We start from the raw sequence: 18,793 nt of genomic DNA on the forward strand, positions 1-18,793 counted from the left end.
AATCCTGTCATTTAAGTCAATACACTGTACCTGCTGTTATGCAACACAGATAAAAAAGGTATTGCGTCGATATCCACAGTGATGAGTGGACTGACCACACAATCTATCGACAACTCTGTGGTCCCACACCTCCCGTTTCATCCCTTTACAGGATGAGCCCCAAACTGTGAGAGCCACAGGACATCAACCACTTCATCACCTCATGTGACAGAAGAATGAATGGGCAGTCGGCTAAATAGCAGACTGGTGTTTGGGGGGGGGGGGGGGGGGGGAAAAGAGAGTCAAGTGAGGGCTATAGACGAGTCAGTTTTAAAGCAAGAGCCAGAAAGACACCAGCAGACACATGTAAGTCTAATGGTTGCTTTATTGAATTCCCACAGCTGCTTCACCAACAGAACTACAGCAACATAGTATTTGAAAGGTGCATAAAGGTAAACAATTAGTGCACAGCCTAGACATACAGTACCATCACCCTGCACTGCACGACAACAACCCAACATAGAGCAGCACTGTATTTTAAACGGTCCGTATCGTGTTTGGACATCTTGTATTTGCTGTGTTTAACTTGCACACTAATAGTGTATTTTGACTATTTGTAGATGAAGTGAAAATCCATCGTCATAAAAAAAAAAAAAAAGTGCAGACATATTTCAACTGTATTCATTTCTGAAAACAAACTACTGAAATCCAAAACTATCATCTTGCACTTTAAAATTCAAACTTCTCAAAGAAAATGTCAGTTTTTCCAAAAAGACCACCACTCAAAAGGTTGTGTGTATTCTCCGAACAATGGTTAAATTATTCCTACGGACACATTTGGGCTGTTCTGAGGAATGTCAGATCCTTATAAACTCAAACCACACAGCAACTGAAGGCGTCGTGGGAAAAACATGTCTCCACACAAGTTTTCGGCCTTTTCCTTCTCACCCTTCTGTATTCTATTTATTGTCACAAAAGGTATTTAAGCATCAGGTTTTTGACAAAGATACAAAAAAACAAAAAAAAAAAAAAAAAAAATCTGCAAAACAGACAAATGCACACAAGCAGTGGCGAGATCTGACCTCATGTTTTCCTATTGCTGAATGATATCGCATAAAACAGACAAGCTTATATCAGTTTGTGTCAGCAGAACAAAAGGGTTTGATGGAGAGTTTGTGTTCATGTGTGCTTTGTTCATGAGATGAAAGAACAGTATGTGGCAACAATGTGTGCTTTATAGTGCATAGTGTCTGCAGATGTGTGGGTTCACAGGTTGTTTCTGGGTGCCTGCTCATTGTGTTTGCCATGAGAATGCTTCAGGACATTTTGGTTTCCTACCGAATATCTAACTGTGACAAAGAGCCACCGCGGAGAAACGGACCTCGCCTTGCTCCCTCTCCATGAATCCACGGCACACTTTGGCTGCATCCTGGGCATGTATGAAAAGGAGAAAGAAGAAAGTAAATTTACTGTGTAAAACTTTTATTAAGTTACATTAACTTACGTTTGATCCACTGTACGTAAAACTAGAAATACTGCACTTTTTAACTTTACTACATTTCTGACATCTGAGGTTACTCGGCTAAATGTTGTATACTCCCTAGTATACTATAGCATTAAAATATCAATACTGTAATATGAGGCTTGTTAAAATGTGGCTGTATTCATATAGCTTGTATATACACACAGTAGCACCTTAAGTAGTGCACAAAATACTGTAACATTTATATCAACATTTGGTCAAAACGATTACATGATCATTTGATTTCGGCCAACATTGCCCACTCACACAGTGGACTTGTGAATTAATCAATGTAATCTTACTTCAGGATAGTAGTTTATCACAACATTTAATGCAATATTTCATCAGTAATGCATGTAGAGCCCTCTTGTGGTAGTTTGATGTGACAATCCTACAGACCTGACCCTCCATGACTTCCATAGCATATCCGTATACTGGGACGAAACGCATTTCGTTTTATCATAGTCATCTTCCTTATGCTCTTCCTAGACAGCTTAAGTTATGAATCTAATATCTAACAAACAGACCTGATGTTCACGGCTTACAGTGGCGGTTCAAGTATAAGGTGAAACATAACATTGCTTAAGTTCTAAATATCCTTTATGATCCCTATTGGAGATTTGAGAGTAGAGAGTGTGCATGAGCCAAGTTTATTGATTGAATCAAGACACTTGGGAACGGCCACTCCCTTTTCCAGTTCATACCACCATGACTCATCACAGACCGAAAGAAACTTGGCCAACAATCCTATTTCAACATTGACAGAATGGACACCAGCTGTGAAAGAATAACCATAGTTTTACCTACCGTTATGAATGACTCCTCTTTGGTAGCTCCGTGCATCACTGGTCCATTCATTCTCCCATCTTAGGAACAAATAAGATTATAAGATAAGAATCCACAGCATGGCAACACATACAGGAATGTACACAATGAGTCGACGCGCTTACCAAATTCGTAAAGTTGGCCATTTGCATTGACAAAGGCGATAAAGTGGAAGTTCACTTTATCGGCTTCAGGCTGCGAAAGTTCAGGCGGGAAGAATTAATATTCAGAGTAAATACTGTGATACAAAAAGGCTTCAGAAAAGACAAATTGAAAGGTAACTGGTTCACATACAATTACAACGTCTCTCATCTCTCTGATTCCCCTTTCAGAACAACAGGGATGCAGGTCAAACCCACATCAGGATCTATTTGAATGAGTGAACGCGCATCAACTGACTCTCTTTCATGAACCTTCTCTCGACCAGGGTTGGATGCCGGTCGGAGGCTGCCCAGCTTTGGTGAACTGGCATTGCCACATGGAACAGAAATCAATTCAACGACGCTAGTTTTTAACCGACTCCACTAACAAGAGAGAGAGCTCACACATGGGCCATCAGGAGAAAAAGACTGTGCATATAGACGAACAGAAAGGTGAAACTGAACTTTTTTTGTCTGGTAATTAATCATTGTAACTCTCAGATTTATACTTAAGTGTTTGGAAATACACTGCAGACTGGAGTCTCATATGATTGAATCAAATGTGGGCTGACATACTTCCATCTAGTATCAGAAAGGGGAATGTGATGAAAGCCATTAGCAGTTGATATTGTGGTTAAGCATCTTACCCTACACTGGCCCTGCACTGCAACCTCATTGTGAACCTCCCAGATCGCCTGGAGAAGAAAAAGTCAGAACATGTCAGTTTAATACTGCTAAAACAAAATCAGGTGTGACGACATATTCTTAATAGTGAATTCTGTAATCAGCTACCAAGGGTCCGTTAGAGTGACATAGATTTAGTGGTGTGTGGTGCCCCCAAGTGGGTAAAACAAAACGTGTAGGTTATGCATAACAAAAAGTACAGAAATGAGGTGTTTATATCAGTTTTTAAATGTAATGGCATTAAATTTGAAGTTCTTATTTAAAATGTCATCTATCACTTATAATTCTATATAAGACAGTAACCATATACAGCCTCAGATCATTAGCTCATAGACAATTAAATCTCATAAAAACAGACATAAAAGATATTTTAGCCTTTGCTGATTTGTTTTCCCACTTTATGGAACAGCTGAATCTCCTTTCTTTAAAGATCAATCAACATAAAACAGCTTCTTACCTGGTTCTTCTCCAGATGTTTGGCACGGTCGTCAGCAGACATGTTTGCAGTCTCATCTAGAAACTTCTTCAGGGCAGAGCCACTATCTGAAAAGACCCAAACATTAAAAGGTAATCAGTAATTAATATGCCATTCACTCACATTAAAATATCCTAAATCACAACCTGCCAGACTAAATAACTACATCGCCAATCATCAGTGCAAGTTGTCTGAAGCACTTGTTATGGTCCAATTTTTCAGCCACAGATTGTAATTTGAAATAACGACAGCAAGATATCTCGGCACTGAATAGAAACTGCTGCGTCATTGCTACAGGCCAACTGTACTTATTATGGTACCAGTGCTCGTTTGATCCACACTCACCAAATGTCATTTTGCTTTTGTTGTTGGCCACAGCATGCAGCAGGGCGATAGTCCCACAGGAATTGGCTGCCGTCTGCTTCAGGAAATAAACCTCAGAGCCTCCAGCAACCTTGTCTGCCTGCTGCTCCCTAAAAGACTCATGCTGCAACACACACGGATAAGAGCACGGTCATGGTTGTCAGATTGAGCTTCGTCATGATCAACTGCCCACATGAACACAGTGCGCAGTCAGTTATGTCACTTTAAATGTTTGCGTGGATACGGTCAACATTGGAAACGGCAATCAACCAAAATATAGAAATGTTGACAACTTATAACTCATGTCATTAATAAAGCAAAAATATATTATGGTAAATTTAACGAGGCATTGGAAGACGTCATTGTGACCTCTTGGGAACTGTGACGGACATTTTTCACAATCATCTGATATATTGTAGATTAAATTCATTGTTAGTTGTTGCTTTATTTTGGCTGTTGACCCTGGGGATGTGGTCTGGATCCCAGGCTCACAATACAAGCACATATGAGAATGATACAGTCTAAGTTTAACAGGATAACTGGACCTTATATTGTTATCCTTGCTTCCATCCCAGCCTCCCCCTATTCTACCGCTCACATAACAATAGAGCTCTTACTCCCTCTGCAGCCATGCCCTCCCTGCACCTCAATCTAACCCCACCCGAGACAGCCTGCATCAGCGGCTCACCCCACCCTTCCATTTCATTTCCAGGAAGTGGTCTCCACCGCCATTAAACCCGTTATTGTACCTGTTGTGTCAGTGGGAAGAGCAGCATCAAGGCACAGCATGGTTTAGGGACGGCAGAGAGTTGCTCCCCCTCCAGACCCAGCACGTCAACGAAGCACCAGCTTTCACCCACGCCTAGCTTGCTCATTATCTGAAAACACACAAGACAGGACAATAAACAAAAACACGACCTAAATGCATGTGGAAACAGCTGAGGTCTTGATATATAAATGATGCCTCCACTCCTTAGGGTGCTGAAGGATGCTGCGTTGTGTTGGTCCAGCAGGGCCACACCCTTTAGCCTAGACACTAGACACTGGGCTGGGGATGATGCTGCCGCAGGGCATGGGGTCTTTTTTTTTACCGGTTTTAACGGTTTAACTGCCACTCATATCTAGCTAGCTACTCTAAAACTTACCTGACAGTAGAGTCAAGCAATTATCGTTACCAACACGTCGCCATTGCTTAGTTAGCTTAACCGTTTCTCACCTTGTTCAGCATCTGAAACGACATAAACAAGAGGCCACAGGTGAGTTTGCGGTTTGAAAACGTTACGGTGTTAAAAAGTTAACAAACAAGAGTTATTCCCCTCCCACCTCGGGGTTGATCTCCATTGGGGTCCACTCCATTTTTGCAGTGTTTCGGCGTGACTCCGCGTGTTGTGTGTGTGCTTTCCTTGCCGGTTTGTAGTCGTCAGTTGAAGTCACAGCGCGTGCCCATATTTTATGCTGCCGGTCATACCACTTACCGGCAGACAGGGGGGTGTCCTCGATCAAATAACTGGTGATGTTCCATATTTAAAAGGCCTTCTGAGAAATATCAAAGGGATTTTAAATGCTAGGTTTTTGTTGCTACATATCTAATTATGTAGTTACATCCCAGATGAGATATTTCCTTCTTCATTAAAAAAAACAAGTTAGATTACACCGCTAAATGTGAGATCACTCTGGTCAAACCACGCTCTTTCTAGAAGCAAAGATGTACAACCCTAATCACTCCCCATCAACAATGGTTCTGGCCAACGAGTTAAATTTAAATATTGTTTGTCATCTATTTTATTGATAACTGTAGTGGTGTGGAGTGCACAGATCACATGTTAATCATTCAGGCCATATTCTATGATAATATAATATTGTGAGCCCATATGGCTGCATGAATGTCCACATTCGAACTAAAACAACTGATAATGAACTGTGTAAATACATTCTAACAAGTACATTTTCGCAAGTACTGTAGGCCTACTTTAGTGCCATATTTAGGTACTTCAGTGTTTCCATTTTATTCTGCATTTATTTGACAACATTAGTCCCTAGTTTTAGTTACATATACAGATATACTTTTAATTTGAATGCAGGATTTTAGAGTACTTGTAACAGAGGGTTTTTACACTTTGGTATTGTTACTTTTAGTGAAGTAAAAGATCTGAGAACTTCCTCCATCACTGGTAACACAAGGTATTTATGTTCAGAATCAGAATCAGAACCGTTTATTTGCCAAGTACGTTACACATACAAGGAATTTTAACTTGGTGAATGGTGCATAACAATAAACAATGAACACAGTGCAATAGTCAAGACATCATTTAAAAATAGAAACATATTAACATTTACAATAAAATATGTTACACAAACAAACAGATAACAGTACTTTAAAACAAGTATATTGTAAAAGTAGCATGTGTATTTAAATATAGAAACATAGAAAGGATGTGCAAGGGAGTGTCTTGAGGATGTAAGAGTCAGAGTCAGTGGGGGTCATGGACTTTGTTGATGAACCCAACTGCAGACAGGAAGAAACTGTTCTTGTGGCGTGAGGTGAACAGTTTATGTCCAGGGTGAGAGGGGTCGGCTACAATCTTTCTTATTCGCTTCAGGGTCCTGGAAGCACACAAGTCGTGGAGGGACGGCAGATTGCAGCCATTCACCCTCTCAGCAGGATGGACTCAATGATGGCTGAGAAGTGCACCAATCATTGTCTTTGGCAGGTTGAACTTCTTCAGCTGCCTCAGGAAGTACATCCTCTGCTGAGCCTTCTTGGTGATGGAGCTGATGTTAGGGTCCCACTTGAGGTCCTGGGTTATGGTGGAGCCCAGGAAGCAGAAGGACTCCACAGCATTGACGGGGGAGTCACACAGGGGCAGGTATGTTTTTACCATCCAATATAAAGATAATACTGCATTACATTTGTTCTCGTATAAGGCACTTGCACCTACCAACATGGAAGGAGATTAAGTACATTCTGTGAAAAATGTCTGGACCGAGTTTGTATCGATAATGATAGAACACATGGAAGAACATAGAGATGTATTTCTATGCAAAAAGTTATTTATATATTAGTTTTTTTACAGGTAAGACAATTGTATGTTTTTGGTGGTCATTTTTTTTTTCTTTTTAGATCATATTTATTGCTTTAGAATAAATATATTGAACTAAATAGGCTGATCTTTTGTTTTTTCTCTAGACTTTATGCAATGGGTTTTTTACTTTCCAAACTAAAAAAATGTGGACATGCATGAGGCAGCGGTCTGTATAAAATGTCTGTGTAAGAAGACAAGAGAGGCAAGAACTCCAACCTATCTATTTTTTGTTTTCTCTGATTACATGGAATGTTGAACAGAGGAAACTGATAAATTTGGATACTCAGCAGCTCACAGCATATTCAGTTGAACCCTGGATACAAAACTGCTTTCAGATTTGTTGCTGTACGGTCAAGATCTTTACTCTTAAATCTACTCCATCGGGTAGATTGACTGTAGATGACTGCCATCGGGTAGACACTTGATGGCTGTCGTCATTCATTCCGATCACAGAATGTTTTTGAACGCCTGGTGAAAGCAGCTCATGTGTGGTGGTTGTGATCCTCACAAGATAAGGAAAACCAAAAATTCACTTGTGGACAACAGAACAAAATCAGTTCAGTTTCACTTCTCCTCTCCCATATGCAATAAAAGGAACAAGAATAATCAAATTTTGACCTTTTACCTCAGTTTCCTGTGCACACCAGCGTGCCTATCTCCTAATTTGTGGAGGTGTACGGTGTACCTCCAGGTTGGGGATGGAGCATTGTGGTGTACTTTCGTCTCTTTGTCTCAATCCGCATGCAGTTAGTTCTGTTTCTCTGGTTGTTACTTGAACAATCACAATGCTGCGGATACAGAAGGTGACGATACACTATGACCCAGAAGAGAGATTATTTTCATCATGTGATATGAAGACCATGAGATACAATTGTTAGCCACTAAGAGGCCCTTTAGCAAGGCACTGGCCTCCGCTCAGTAACAATCTCCCCCTCTCTCTCTCTCTCTCGCTCTCTTTCTCTCTCTCTCTTTCTGTTTCTTTCTCTCTTTTTCTGTTACTTTCTCTCTCTTTCTGTTACTTTCTCTCTCTTTCTGTTTCTCTCTCTCTCTTTCTGTTACTTTCTGTTACTTTCTCTCTCTTTCTGTTTCTCTCTCTCTCTTTCTGTTTCTTTCTCTCTCTTTCTGTTACTTTCTCTCTCTTTCTGTTTCTTTCTCTCTGTCTCTCTCTTTCTCTCTCTCACTCTTTCTCTCTTTCTCTCTCTCTCACTCTCTCTGTCTCTCTGTCTCTCTGTGTATGTTAAGTCTTTGTTAGAATTGATCTGCACTTATCAGTCCGGTTTACTTCGTGATTCATTGACATGCAGATTCCACAAATGCCAACAGAATGAACATCATTCAAAGCAGAAACAATCAGATCCATAAGATAACTAAGCTAACGTTCTTCATTCACTACATCCTGTGGCATTGAATCAGATTGGTGTCAGTGTCCACCTGATGTCAAAACCTGTTGTCTTCTAGTTTCTTTAGTTGTTGTCTATAAATTAATAACGCATTATTATCTTTATGAGTTATTGGTGTCAGTTATAGATTAATAATTTAGTTAAAGTTCAGCTCCAGATGTCTTAAGACACTCATACTAGTGGTGCAAATCATATGCTTTACTAAAGCATGACTGGTGATGAATGCATGAATTATTGTAGGCTGTGTTATGAATTTCTCTCCATTAACAAAGTAATTAAGGAATGGTAATTCACAGTTTCTTACAGTAATTTATATGTGACCAGCTGGATTTCAGTTACATAAAAATTAATTTCAGACCCATGTATTTTCTCAGCCTCTCTGAAAGCAGAACAATACTTATTCTCATAGAAATATCTATAAATATTAATAATTAATACCATTGGGTCACACGGCAACATGTAAATGTTTGCAACCAGTTTGATATTAAAAAAAGCTTCATATTTCAGTGAGAATATGTGATGCACTTTCAGGGAGGCTGAGGAAATGCATGGGTCTGAAATTACTTTTTATGTAACTGGATTCCAGCTAATTTGGTCGTAAATCAATTAATGTATAAAGTAACTGAATTACCATTAATTTGTTAATTGAGAGGAATTAATTATAGAGCCTGCATTCATTCATGCATTAAATCATAATCGTGTAATGCATTACTTAAATGTATGATACCCGTATAATAAAGTGTCTGAGAAATGCTGCTTGTGTCCAGTAACTGTGATTGTTCCTCAACCTACACAAAGGAAATGAAATGGACAAAACTGAAACAAGCACACATTTGAGCAACTGATCAGTTTCTTTATTTTCAGTGTATATGTTACATGATGGATCATGCTTTATTAATTAAACCCTCAGTACAATCTGTTAAACAGCTGTATCACTTGGATGTTTTCACTATGAGACAGTGAGGACAGCGGTGTATTATTATTATTATTATGGTGTATTATCTGTTTATAGTCTTTAACTTGTGGGCGTGAGCAAATTGTAAACAGACTTTCCTGCCATCTGTCAGCTCATAGCTCTGATGTGTACTCACCTTACAGCTGCACTAATAAATAGTTTAATATTGACAATGGATTGAATTGACTATGTGTAATGTGAAAGGTGTCACTCTCACGGATATGATGGCTCAACTTTGCAGTTTCCCCTTTTTCTATGGGGAGTTTTACAATCTTTGTATGAATGCGTCAGGCAACCAGAGAAACGACTCCAAGTGAATGCAAATGTTGCTCTGTGTCTGCTGCATGTGTAGATAGGCATCTGTCTGCTAACATGTTAACTTCATTAGATTGTAATGACATTATTGTGTTTTCAGCTATTGTTTCGCTGCCCAGGTGGCAAAAAATAAATCAATACAGCTTTAACTAAACAGAAGGTGCGCTTTTGTCATGTTTGAATATTAGAAAGTCTTCCATTTGGTAGCATGTACAACAAAAATATAGAATTAGTTTTATTTTGCAATGTGTACATTTCTTCCTTGATCCACACAATGTTGACAATACATACAAATAAAAAGAGGAATATGATTTTTGAAGCGTGAATGCATTGAGAGGCAATATATATGCTCTGAATTTAATGTTTAGCAACTTTAAAAGTTAACATTGAGGCAGAAGTTGCAACAAAATTATTAATATCTACATGGAAACCTTTTCATTTTGTCATCTGTCAGGTGTTATTCACACACAGGCTTTCTGTTAATATATCGAATACAGCCAGTGGTGGAAGTACATTCACTCAAGTACTGTGCTTCAGTACACTTTTGAGGTACCTAACCTGAGTATTTCCATTTTACGTTGCTTTATACTTCTACTTTACTACATTTATTTGATAACTTTAGTCACTAGTAATTTGGCAGATTATTAATACTTAATCGATTAATAAATATGGACTTAATGTTATTAAGCCACACACAAAGTAGCCCAAATTTAACCCCACCTTTACCAGCTGCTACATTAGTGATGCTTACATATCTTTATAATCCAGTGGTATTATAGGCTATATATTATTCCGACATTGGACCACTCTGTATGATGAGTCCTTTTACATTTGGTAATTAAGGCACATTGTGATGCTAATAATTTTGTACTTTTTAGTTTGAAATCATGACTTGTAATAGAGTATTTGTACACGGTGGTACTGCAGCCTTACTTCTCATATAGTATCTGAGAGGATCAAACCTCTGTTTATTCTGCCGCCATTATGAAATATACGAAATTAAATAAAAACAGTTTCTCTTCTGGACACTGAAACAACATTTCCCACAGTGCTTCAGGAGCAGGGCTATGGCCTGTACCAGAGTCCACGTGCACCGGGGTGTGGCCCACACATGCGCACACTCACGCGCGCGCACCAGAGAGTTTACTCGAGTGGGATTCTGGCCTCAGCCCTTCTTCTCTTCCTCTCTTCTCTCTCAGCCGGGTGTATCTTTCTGCTCTCCGAGCTTCATCTGACTGCTGCTACTCAGCGGTAAGTTTCACCGGAGCAGTTTATTTATTATTTGTATTTACTCGCTTTACCTTCCAGATAAAAGTTCAGCAGCACCAGACAGGTAAGCGGGGACAGTCTGGGTCTACCTGCAGACACAAGAGAGACAGGTCTGCGGAAGTTTGATAGCTCGGCGACACTAAAACCGAGAAGAGATGGCACTCAGACACCGTTAAATAACCAGAATAAGAAGTGAATTGCAGATGTTCAAAGTAAATACATCTGGTTCTCAGAGAGAGAGAGAGTTTGGTATATATTCCGTCGCTAAATACCGTTTTTCCTCTCCAACAGATCTTCTTCTTCCGCAGAATAAATATCCAAGACTGACAAAATGGTGAGTCATGTTTACTTTACATACTTTTATAGCTGTGAATTTAAAGAAACACATTAGGCACATTTTATATTAAAAGGATGATTACAATAACACAAAATCCGTTATTTATGCAAATATGTGAGGCATACAATGTTTTTACCCTATGGACTCCAAGACAACGCCCACTTTTATCAACATTATGTAATACTGAGATTATTTTTAATCTAAAAGTAGGTTGTTAACATGAATTCACTGTTGATAAAATGTAAGATAACAATAAGTTCACACTAAGCTAGAAGTTGTCAAATGAACACTTTTGCTGATGGCAGTTTATCAAGTTGTGTGTGTGTGTTAATACTTGTAGAGGTTCCATTTGGGGAAGTTGGGAAGTTTATTGTATGACTCATGTGGGCTCTATTCCACCCGGGTGGGTCTCTCGGTCTCTCCTCCTCCCTCTGTTTTAAATACACCCATTTCCACATCTAGGCTGAAGTTTAAAGCCAACCTTACTCTCTGAAAGGGGAAACTCTTTTTCTTCTGTCACGGTGGAGTGTTATCTTACCATAAAAATATATAAAAACATGATCATAATCAGCTGTGATGATGTAACACTGCTGCTCTCTGCAGACAGTTTAGTGTGGGGCTATAAACCCAACGTCGCCTCAGAAAGTCAGTTTTCATGTGTCTTTCTTTGACTTGTGTCCAATTTGAGGATGAGACTGATCATAACAGACCAAAAGCAACAATATATTGATCTGATCATTAACAATAGCCCGATAGAGAGTATTCCTGACATGATCATGGGCATTGTAGTTTATTATGAGTCAGTCCCACATACTGTGCACACCCAAGTGCCCAAGAAATACAATATTTACTCCAGTTTTAGTCAAATGTGCTCAAAACAACAGCACCCAGCTGGTTATAGGAACTCATTATGTCTTTTTCAAAGTGCTGATATATATTGGTGAAGTTTTTTTAAAGTCTTCAGTAGGAAGGAATGGGCTTTGGGCTGCAGTCAGAACTTTAGCCTCCCCACCCAAAACCAATAACTTGTGTCTCATATGGTTTTTCCACAAAAAAAGTCCAATTAACATCTTCTTCTTCTTCGTTGAAAAATTCTGATTCTATGAGTATGCAAATATTGTTCAATTCAAAAGTTTAACTCCTAGACACACGATGATACTTCTATATACTTCACTGAAAAGTCCGTCATCACTGTTTGTATTTAGTTGTTTTGGCTGGAAAATTGTCAAAGTTAAGGACACTTGAATCTAAAAATATTATTTTCCACTTTTATATATTTATGTGTATATATATATTCAAGCTCAATGTACACAGTAATTGTACAGTTAATAGTAAAATGCATTATTTGACAATATGACCTCCCTTCATACAAGCAGGGCTGCATGTATTGTGGATTGTTTGTCGTCACTGTGTGTGCTTTAAATACCAGTGAGTTACCAGTTGTGACAGCCTGGGTTTACATATGGTGGCTCAACATACCTCCATCGGACATCGGGTCATGTCTGAGCTCGCTCCACACAACGTATCACTCGCTATAGGAGCTAAAACTGCGTCTAGAAATTTCCAGTAGAAATGTGTTGTGTTGCTGATCTAAATATCTCATTGTTTGGCTGCATGTTGATTCGATTTTGTTGAGCTTGTGGTGATGAGTGTGTTTGTGAGGAAGGAGAGCTCGTGGACATTTTGGCGTTCCTTCCTGCAGCAGAAGACAGAATCCTGGTTGTTAACAGCGACTTGTTTTTGGACGTGCTACAACTTTTTTTTTTTTTACTCCAGATTTCCAGGGTCAGAATTCCAGAGACATTCCCGCGGTTTTCCCCTCTAAACATCCCTCCCCCTGAAAAAAGAAGCCACCGCTTGGCTATCTTATTGTTAATGTTTAACAGTTTTAGGGAGTGCCTGAAATGAGTGCAGCTTTATTACAGAGAGAAGCCTCTATTACTGAAATCGATATTAAAGTTAATGTTTTTCCACCTTATCACATTCTCCCTGTCCTCAGTACCGATCGGTCTGTCTGTCTGAAACACTTTTTCCACATTCAGAGAAATGATTAGCCTGATAATCCATTATATTCGAATCTCTGGAGAACATGCTGTTCATGAAACGGAGGGCGATGTGAGAGCTTGTGTGCACATCTGCATGTGTTTTATGACGTCTGTAAGTCATTAAGTTCATCACGTGCGTCTGACAGTCTCTAATGAGCGCACAGTATGCAAACAACAAATCAGAGACAGCGATTTAAATGTACACTATGTACTCATGAATGTTGATAATTATGAATCTGAGATGCGTAATCTTAAATCTGTTGTAAGCATAAATCTAGAGCTTGATTAAGAATGTTCTGCCATGTTGTAAAGGGGAACATTCTTTGATAAAGTTATGCATATAAGGAATCTGAGTTAATATGTATGAATGTAAGCATGAAACTAGAATCAAAAAACACAGGACATGATGTTTGTCTGTCCTTTGTGCCGAGGTGGTGAGCACTTCCAGGAAATGAACCTTGTACCAGATAGATTTAAGTGGGGCCTGCAAGGTTTATCTCTGATATGAAACCACAGCGGAAAGATGTTTCTTTTGATAAATAAGTTTCTCTTCTGAAGTACCCGCTTGTTTACAGACACATTAATGCATAAATATTGTTGCTGCTCCAGTATCTCACATGAAGAGACTTCTTCTCATTTCACATCTACGTCGTGTTGGAAGCCACTGGGTACATTAACGAAGGAGTTATTTATTGTTTTTTATTACTCAAAACAAGAAGAAGAAGATGTTGCCGTTGAAAGAACATTTGAATGTATTTAGACCTGAACTATAGAGGTGCAATAAATCAGTACAAGTGTCTATTTCGATATCAGCTGTGCTTCAAAGAGAAATAATTTATTTGAAACTTTGGAAAACCTACATCAGAATAATCCTCCTCTGTCCTTCTCTTCCACGTTGCAGGCCGGCAAAGGAACCGTCAAAGCCAGTCTAAACTTCAATGCCACTACAGATGCTGAGGTTCTGTACAAGGCCATGAAGGGGCTGGGTAAGATGCACATCTGCACTGTGTCATCTGATACGTCGAAGGCGGGGTGTCAGTCAGTAGTACAACTCCAACGCACCAATGAGAGAGCCTTTTTTTGGGAGTTCCTTTCTGTAGTACTCACTGCTGTCTGGGTGGAACTCCACCCAGACAGCAGTGAGTCATAAACACAACAGCAGAGACCCAACTTGAGTCACTGTGAGGGGGGAAAAAAAAACATCTACTGACCTCGACTGAAATCTGTGATTATGTGGGTGAAATAATTGTGATCAAGAGTCCGCCTCGACTGAGCATATTCGTTGTTCTGTAATACGTGTGCTTGGCTGGGTAACCATGGTGCTTGTTGTCGTATAGGGACCGATGAGGATGCCATCTTGCAGCTGTTGGTGGCTCGCAGCAACGCCCAGAGGCAGCAGATCAAGACCGCCTACAAAACTCTATTTGGAAAGGTTGGACTACCTTAACAGCTGTTAAACCACATTAACACACATATAAAAAAACGGCCTCTGTATCCTTCAAACAAACTACTGTATACTTTGAGGTACAACCATGTTGATGGTATGAACATAATTTAATCTAATTAAAGCACATGTTGTATCCTCATGACAGGATCTGATAGATGACCTGAAGGGAGAGCTGGGGGGAAAATTTGAGACCCTGATTGTGGGACTGATGACCGCCCCCCTCGCTTATGACGTGTCGTCGCTCCGCAACGCCATCAAGGTAAGTGCTGCGGATGAGATAAAGGCTCTTACGTGCTGTAGATGGAGAGTTTCTGAGTACGGTTAGAAACATGCACGTTCGCAGTCTGAGGAGCTGGAAACTCAACTGTCGCTTCATCGGACCGCTTCCCTCTTTCGACCTGTAGGGCGCAGGAACCGACGAGAAGGTCCTCGTGGAGATCCTCGCCTCCAGAACGCCTCAGCAGGTGAAGGAAATCGTCGCTGCTTATAGAAAAGGTAACACTCACACACACATACTGCATGTTTTATTTATTGTAGCTTAACTTTAACTATAGACTCGGAGCTGAGTTTGTGCTAAACAAAGGGACACCGGCATGTGGAGGAGGGACAGTTTACAAGGTGCTGAACAAAGACAGAAAGGAAAGCATAGAAAGTGTTGGTTAATATTTAATATATTTCTGTGTTTTGATGCATGTGTCAAAGATTAATCTGATGAGCAGATGTTTTCTAAAGATAGACAAAGAAAGTGTGACAATAAACTGGGAAAACTTTTTAAAGATCAGGTCTAAAAGAAAACTTGAACATGTGTGCTTCTTGTGTTTATCAGAGTATGATGACGACCTGGAGGAAGATATATCTGGTGACACCTCAGGTCACTTCAAGAGACTTCTGGTTATTCTGCTGCAGGTAAATCTCCTCTTCTCTGCTCTCTCCTTGTCTCCTCTCCTTTGCTCTCTCCTTGTCTCCTCTCCTCTACTTTCCTCTCTTCTTCTCTATCCTTGTCTCATCTTCTCTATCCTTGTCTTCTCTCATCTCCTTTCCTTTGTTCTATCCTCATCTCATCTCCTCTCCTTTCCTCTCTTCTTCCTTGTCTTCTCTCGTCTCCTTTCCTTTGCTCTATCCTTGTCTCATCTCCTCTCCTCTATCCTTGTCTTCTCTCGTCTCGTCTCCTTTTCTCAATGCTTGTCTTCTCTCGTCTCCTATCCTTTTCTCAATCCGTGTCTCCTATCCTCTTCTCTGTACTTGTCTCTTCTTCTGTCCTCTCCTCTTCCCTTGTCTACCCTCTATCCTGCTCTCCTTTTATCTTGTCTCCTCTCCTCTATCCTGATCTCCTCTCCTCTATCCTGATCTTCTCTCCTCTATCCTTGTCTCTCCTCCTCTCTAACAGAAATGTTTTGTCTCTCCTCAGGCGAACAGGCAGAAGGGGATCCAGGGGGGAAACGTAGAGAGTGACGCTCAGGTGAGTCTGTTGTTTTATCGCTAATCAGTAAATATTTCTGCTCTTCACTATCAATGGTGTCCTTGTTTTCTTGTCTGAGGGTGTGACTGTCACATGCTTTGTGGATAGGATCTAAATGCTGGGCTTTGAACACGTGTTTGTGTGTGTGTGTATTTGTGTGTGTGCGTATGTTGCAGTTTGCACAGCTGATCTGTAATAACGTTATGAAGCCTCCTTGTGGAGGGAGCGAGTAACTCTTGGTTGAATTTAAAAGAGATAATAAATACAGACAAGACAGACAGATAAGACACTGTGAAGCGGTTCTGTGCAGATAATCAATTCTTTTCTAGATGTTGCTGCTCCTTGGCCGAATGATTTCTGCTCTAGAATAACTTCTGTATGAACGGGATCCATCCCCAGTACGGACGAGACTTTACTTTATTTTGTTCAGTTGCTGTTTCTGTCATTAGTATCACTGATAGTCTCTCTATCTGATAGTCTGTCCTGTGTGTTTCTGTGGTCGCAGGTCCTCTTCAAGGCTGGAGAGCAGAAGTTCGGCACTGATGAACAAACGTTTGTCACCATCCTGGGAAACCGGAGTGCAGAACATCTTAGGAAAGGTTCGTCTGAGAGTTGCAGTTACAGAGCCTCTCAAATCTTTTTGGGAACTTCACATAATATCCAAACTAATTCTGAACCTGTGCGTTTCAGTATTCGATGCCTACATGAAGTTGGCTGGATACGAGATGGAGGAGAGCATCAAGAGGGAAACATCCGGAGGCCTGAGAGATCTGCTTCTGGCCGTCGGTACGAAACTACTGCAGGCTGCTTCTGTTGCCCGCTTCTTGAGGTGGCGACTTTGAATGAATAATAACGACACGTTCTCAATCGTCTGTCCTGGTTTTCTTTTAAAGTGAAGTGTGCCAGGAGCGTTCCATCCTACTTTGCTGAGACTCTGTACTATGCGATGAAGGTGAGACAACAAAGATAGTAGATAAAGTGTAATCAATGCTATGTTTAACCATTATAACAGTAGTTTTAATAACGCATTATAATACCAGCACAATGCAATCCATAGCTGTCGTCATTTTGGAATTGGGAATTGAATTAGAAGTAGAAGTAGGGTAATAACTGCTTGTAGTTTATCCGGCCGGTCTGTAACTTTACCGCTTTGGTTCTCCGCTCTCAAAGAGTGATCGTTATCCATTCGTGAGGCACGCAGTCATCGTGTGTTTGTTGTTGCAGGGTGCAGGAACTGATGATAACACCCTGATCAGAGTGATGGTGACGCGCAGTGAGGTGGACTTGTTGGACATCAGAACTGAGTTCAGGAAGTTGTTTGCCTGCTCTCTGTTTTCCATGATCAAGGTACACACACACTGACGCACACATGAATAAACAAACACACTGCACCACACACACATTTACAGAACATAAGTTCTCATACTCCTATGAAGCGGTTTCTTCCTTTTCTTTATTTCTGTGTGTGTTTGTTGCAGGGAGATACCGGCGGCGACTTCCGAAAGGCCCTTCTATTGCTCTGTGGTGGAGATGATGCGTAACCGGGGCCACATGCGATGAAACAGGAACCACACCTGAAGTGCCTCTTCTCTAAGTCTGCCTTTTATTCTTTTGGGCCGTCGACTCACTGAAACAAGAAAATAACACACAAAGTCCAAAACAACAAAACGTTCTTGTGCGTGAGAGACGGCCCATCAGGTCTTTTTTAAACTCCAAATATTGTCTTTGAAAGGTAGCTAACACTTAATGCAGCTTTTGGCCGACTAACATCTTCAATATGACTAATATTATATCATTCATTTGTAGTGTGAAAGCATGAGACTACAATTGTTTTGTTTGCACTTTGTATGGCAGAAACAATATATGCAATAATAAACATTTCAACTGATGAAGTACAAGGGCCTCTGTGTTGTTGTCTCAGTACCAGTCCTGTCCTGCAGTACACATGTACTAGTACATGTTTTACAAGTACCCGTTTGATTTCTGTTGACCGTGCACTGTCCTCCCATTGCCACTAGAGAGAGATAGAGCCGCTTTAATAGAGAGAAATTCACCCATGTTGAAGACAGAGGCGATAAATACTTGAGTGTACTACGCTTCAGTACAGTCTTAAGGTATTTGTACAGCTTTATACTCCTTTTACACTATTATGTTACACTGTTTTATTCCATTACATTTATGTGAGAGCAACAGTAGTTGCTTACTTTGCTAATGAAGACTTTACAGATTAAACTTCTCAATAACATATGAAGCCCATTATAATCAGATCCACTTTGACCAGCTGCAAAGTAAAAATACTGCTGATATGACGGCATTAACAAATATTCAGCTCTCTGAAAGGCAGCATTCTGTACTAAATATGTTTTCATGATAATACTTTTTGTAAAATGTCTAATCCAGGACTTTTACTTGAGAGTGTAAATATAAAACATGCCATAGCTCTGGTTTATTTATTTCTGCACTCAATTACAACAAAGATTAACGTAATTTAGTTT

The 18,793-nt window shown here is 40.1% G+C and overlaps 2 protein-coding genes across 2 annotated transcripts; one reads left to right on the top strand and one right to left on the bottom strand.

Moving 5' to 3' along the window:
• Window positions 1-346: 346 nt before the first annotated feature.
• On the bottom strand, window positions 347-5,395 carry uchl1 (ubiquitin carboxyl-terminal esterase L1 (ubiquitin thiolesterase)). The gene is made up of 8 exons (XM_076091930.1): window positions 5,312-5,395; window positions 4,738-5,216; window positions 3,971-4,112; window positions 3,608-3,693; window positions 3,114-3,161; window positions 2,452-2,521; window positions 2,309-2,367; window positions 347-1,408 (listed from the first exon to the last, which is right to left on the bottom strand). Exons 2-8 carry the CDS (start codon window positions 4,861-4,863, stop codon window positions 1,325-1,327), a joined length of 615 nt encoding a protein of 204 aa, XP_075948045.1. The 5' UTR covers window positions 4,864-5,216; window positions 5,312-5,395; the 3' UTR covers window positions 347-1,324.
• Window positions 5,396-10,875: 5,480 nt separating this feature from the next.
• Window positions 10,876-18,196, top strand: anxa5b (annexin A5b). Its single transcript, XM_076091440.1, has 13 exons — window positions 10,876-10,992; window positions 11,302-11,344; window positions 14,294-14,378; window positions 14,730-14,824; window positions 14,985-15,098; window positions 15,244-15,334; window positions 15,666-15,745; window positions 16,248-16,298; window positions 16,804-16,897; window positions 16,989-17,084; window positions 17,192-17,250; window positions 17,523-17,645; window positions 17,777-18,196. Exons 2-13 carry the CDS (start codon window positions 11,342-11,344, stop codon window positions 17,837-17,839), a joined length of 954 nt encoding a protein of 317 aa, XP_075947555.1. The 5' UTR covers window positions 10,876-10,992; window positions 11,302-11,341; the 3' UTR covers window positions 17,840-18,196.
• The last annotated feature ends 597 nt before the right edge of the window (window positions 18,197-18,793 follow it).

Source organism: Anarhichas minor, unplaced genomic scaffold (assembly GCF_050575085.1).
Source record: "Anarhichas minor isolate MPS153535 unplaced genomic scaffold, ASM5057508v1 ptg000014l, whole genome shotgun sequence".
In the NCBI taxonomy this organism is placed as follows: domain Eukaryota; kingdom Metazoa; phylum Chordata; class Actinopteri; order Perciformes; family Anarhichadidae; genus Anarhichas; species Anarhichas minor.

What these genes read in the sequence shown, in the direction of transcription:
- uchl1 (XM_076091930.1), bottom strand. Translation starts at nt 4,863, where the DNA reads ATGAGCAAGCTAGGCGTGGGTGAAAGCTGGTGCTTCGTTGACGTGCTG. An exon ending in AACATCTGGAGAAGAACCAG is followed by an intron (nt 3,162 to 3,607) that starts GTAAGAAGCTGT and finishes TTTCTTCTCCAG; the next exon opens with GCGATCTGGGAGGTTCACAA. An exon ending in AAGAGGAGTCATTCATAACG is followed by an intron (nt 1,409 to 2,308) that starts GTAGGTAAAACT and finishes ATACATGCCCAG; the next exon opens with GATGCAGCCAAAGTGTGCCG.
- anxa5b (XM_076091440.1), top strand. An exon ending in ACAAAACTCTATTTGGAAAG is followed by an intron (nt 14,825 to 14,984) that starts GTTGGACTACCT and finishes TCCTCATGACAG; the next exon opens with GATCTGATAGATGACCTGAA. An exon ending in CTCTGTTTTCCATGATCAAG is followed by an intron (nt 17,646 to 17,776) that starts GTACACACACAC and finishes TGTTTGTTGCAG; the next exon opens with GGAGATACCGGCGGCGACTT.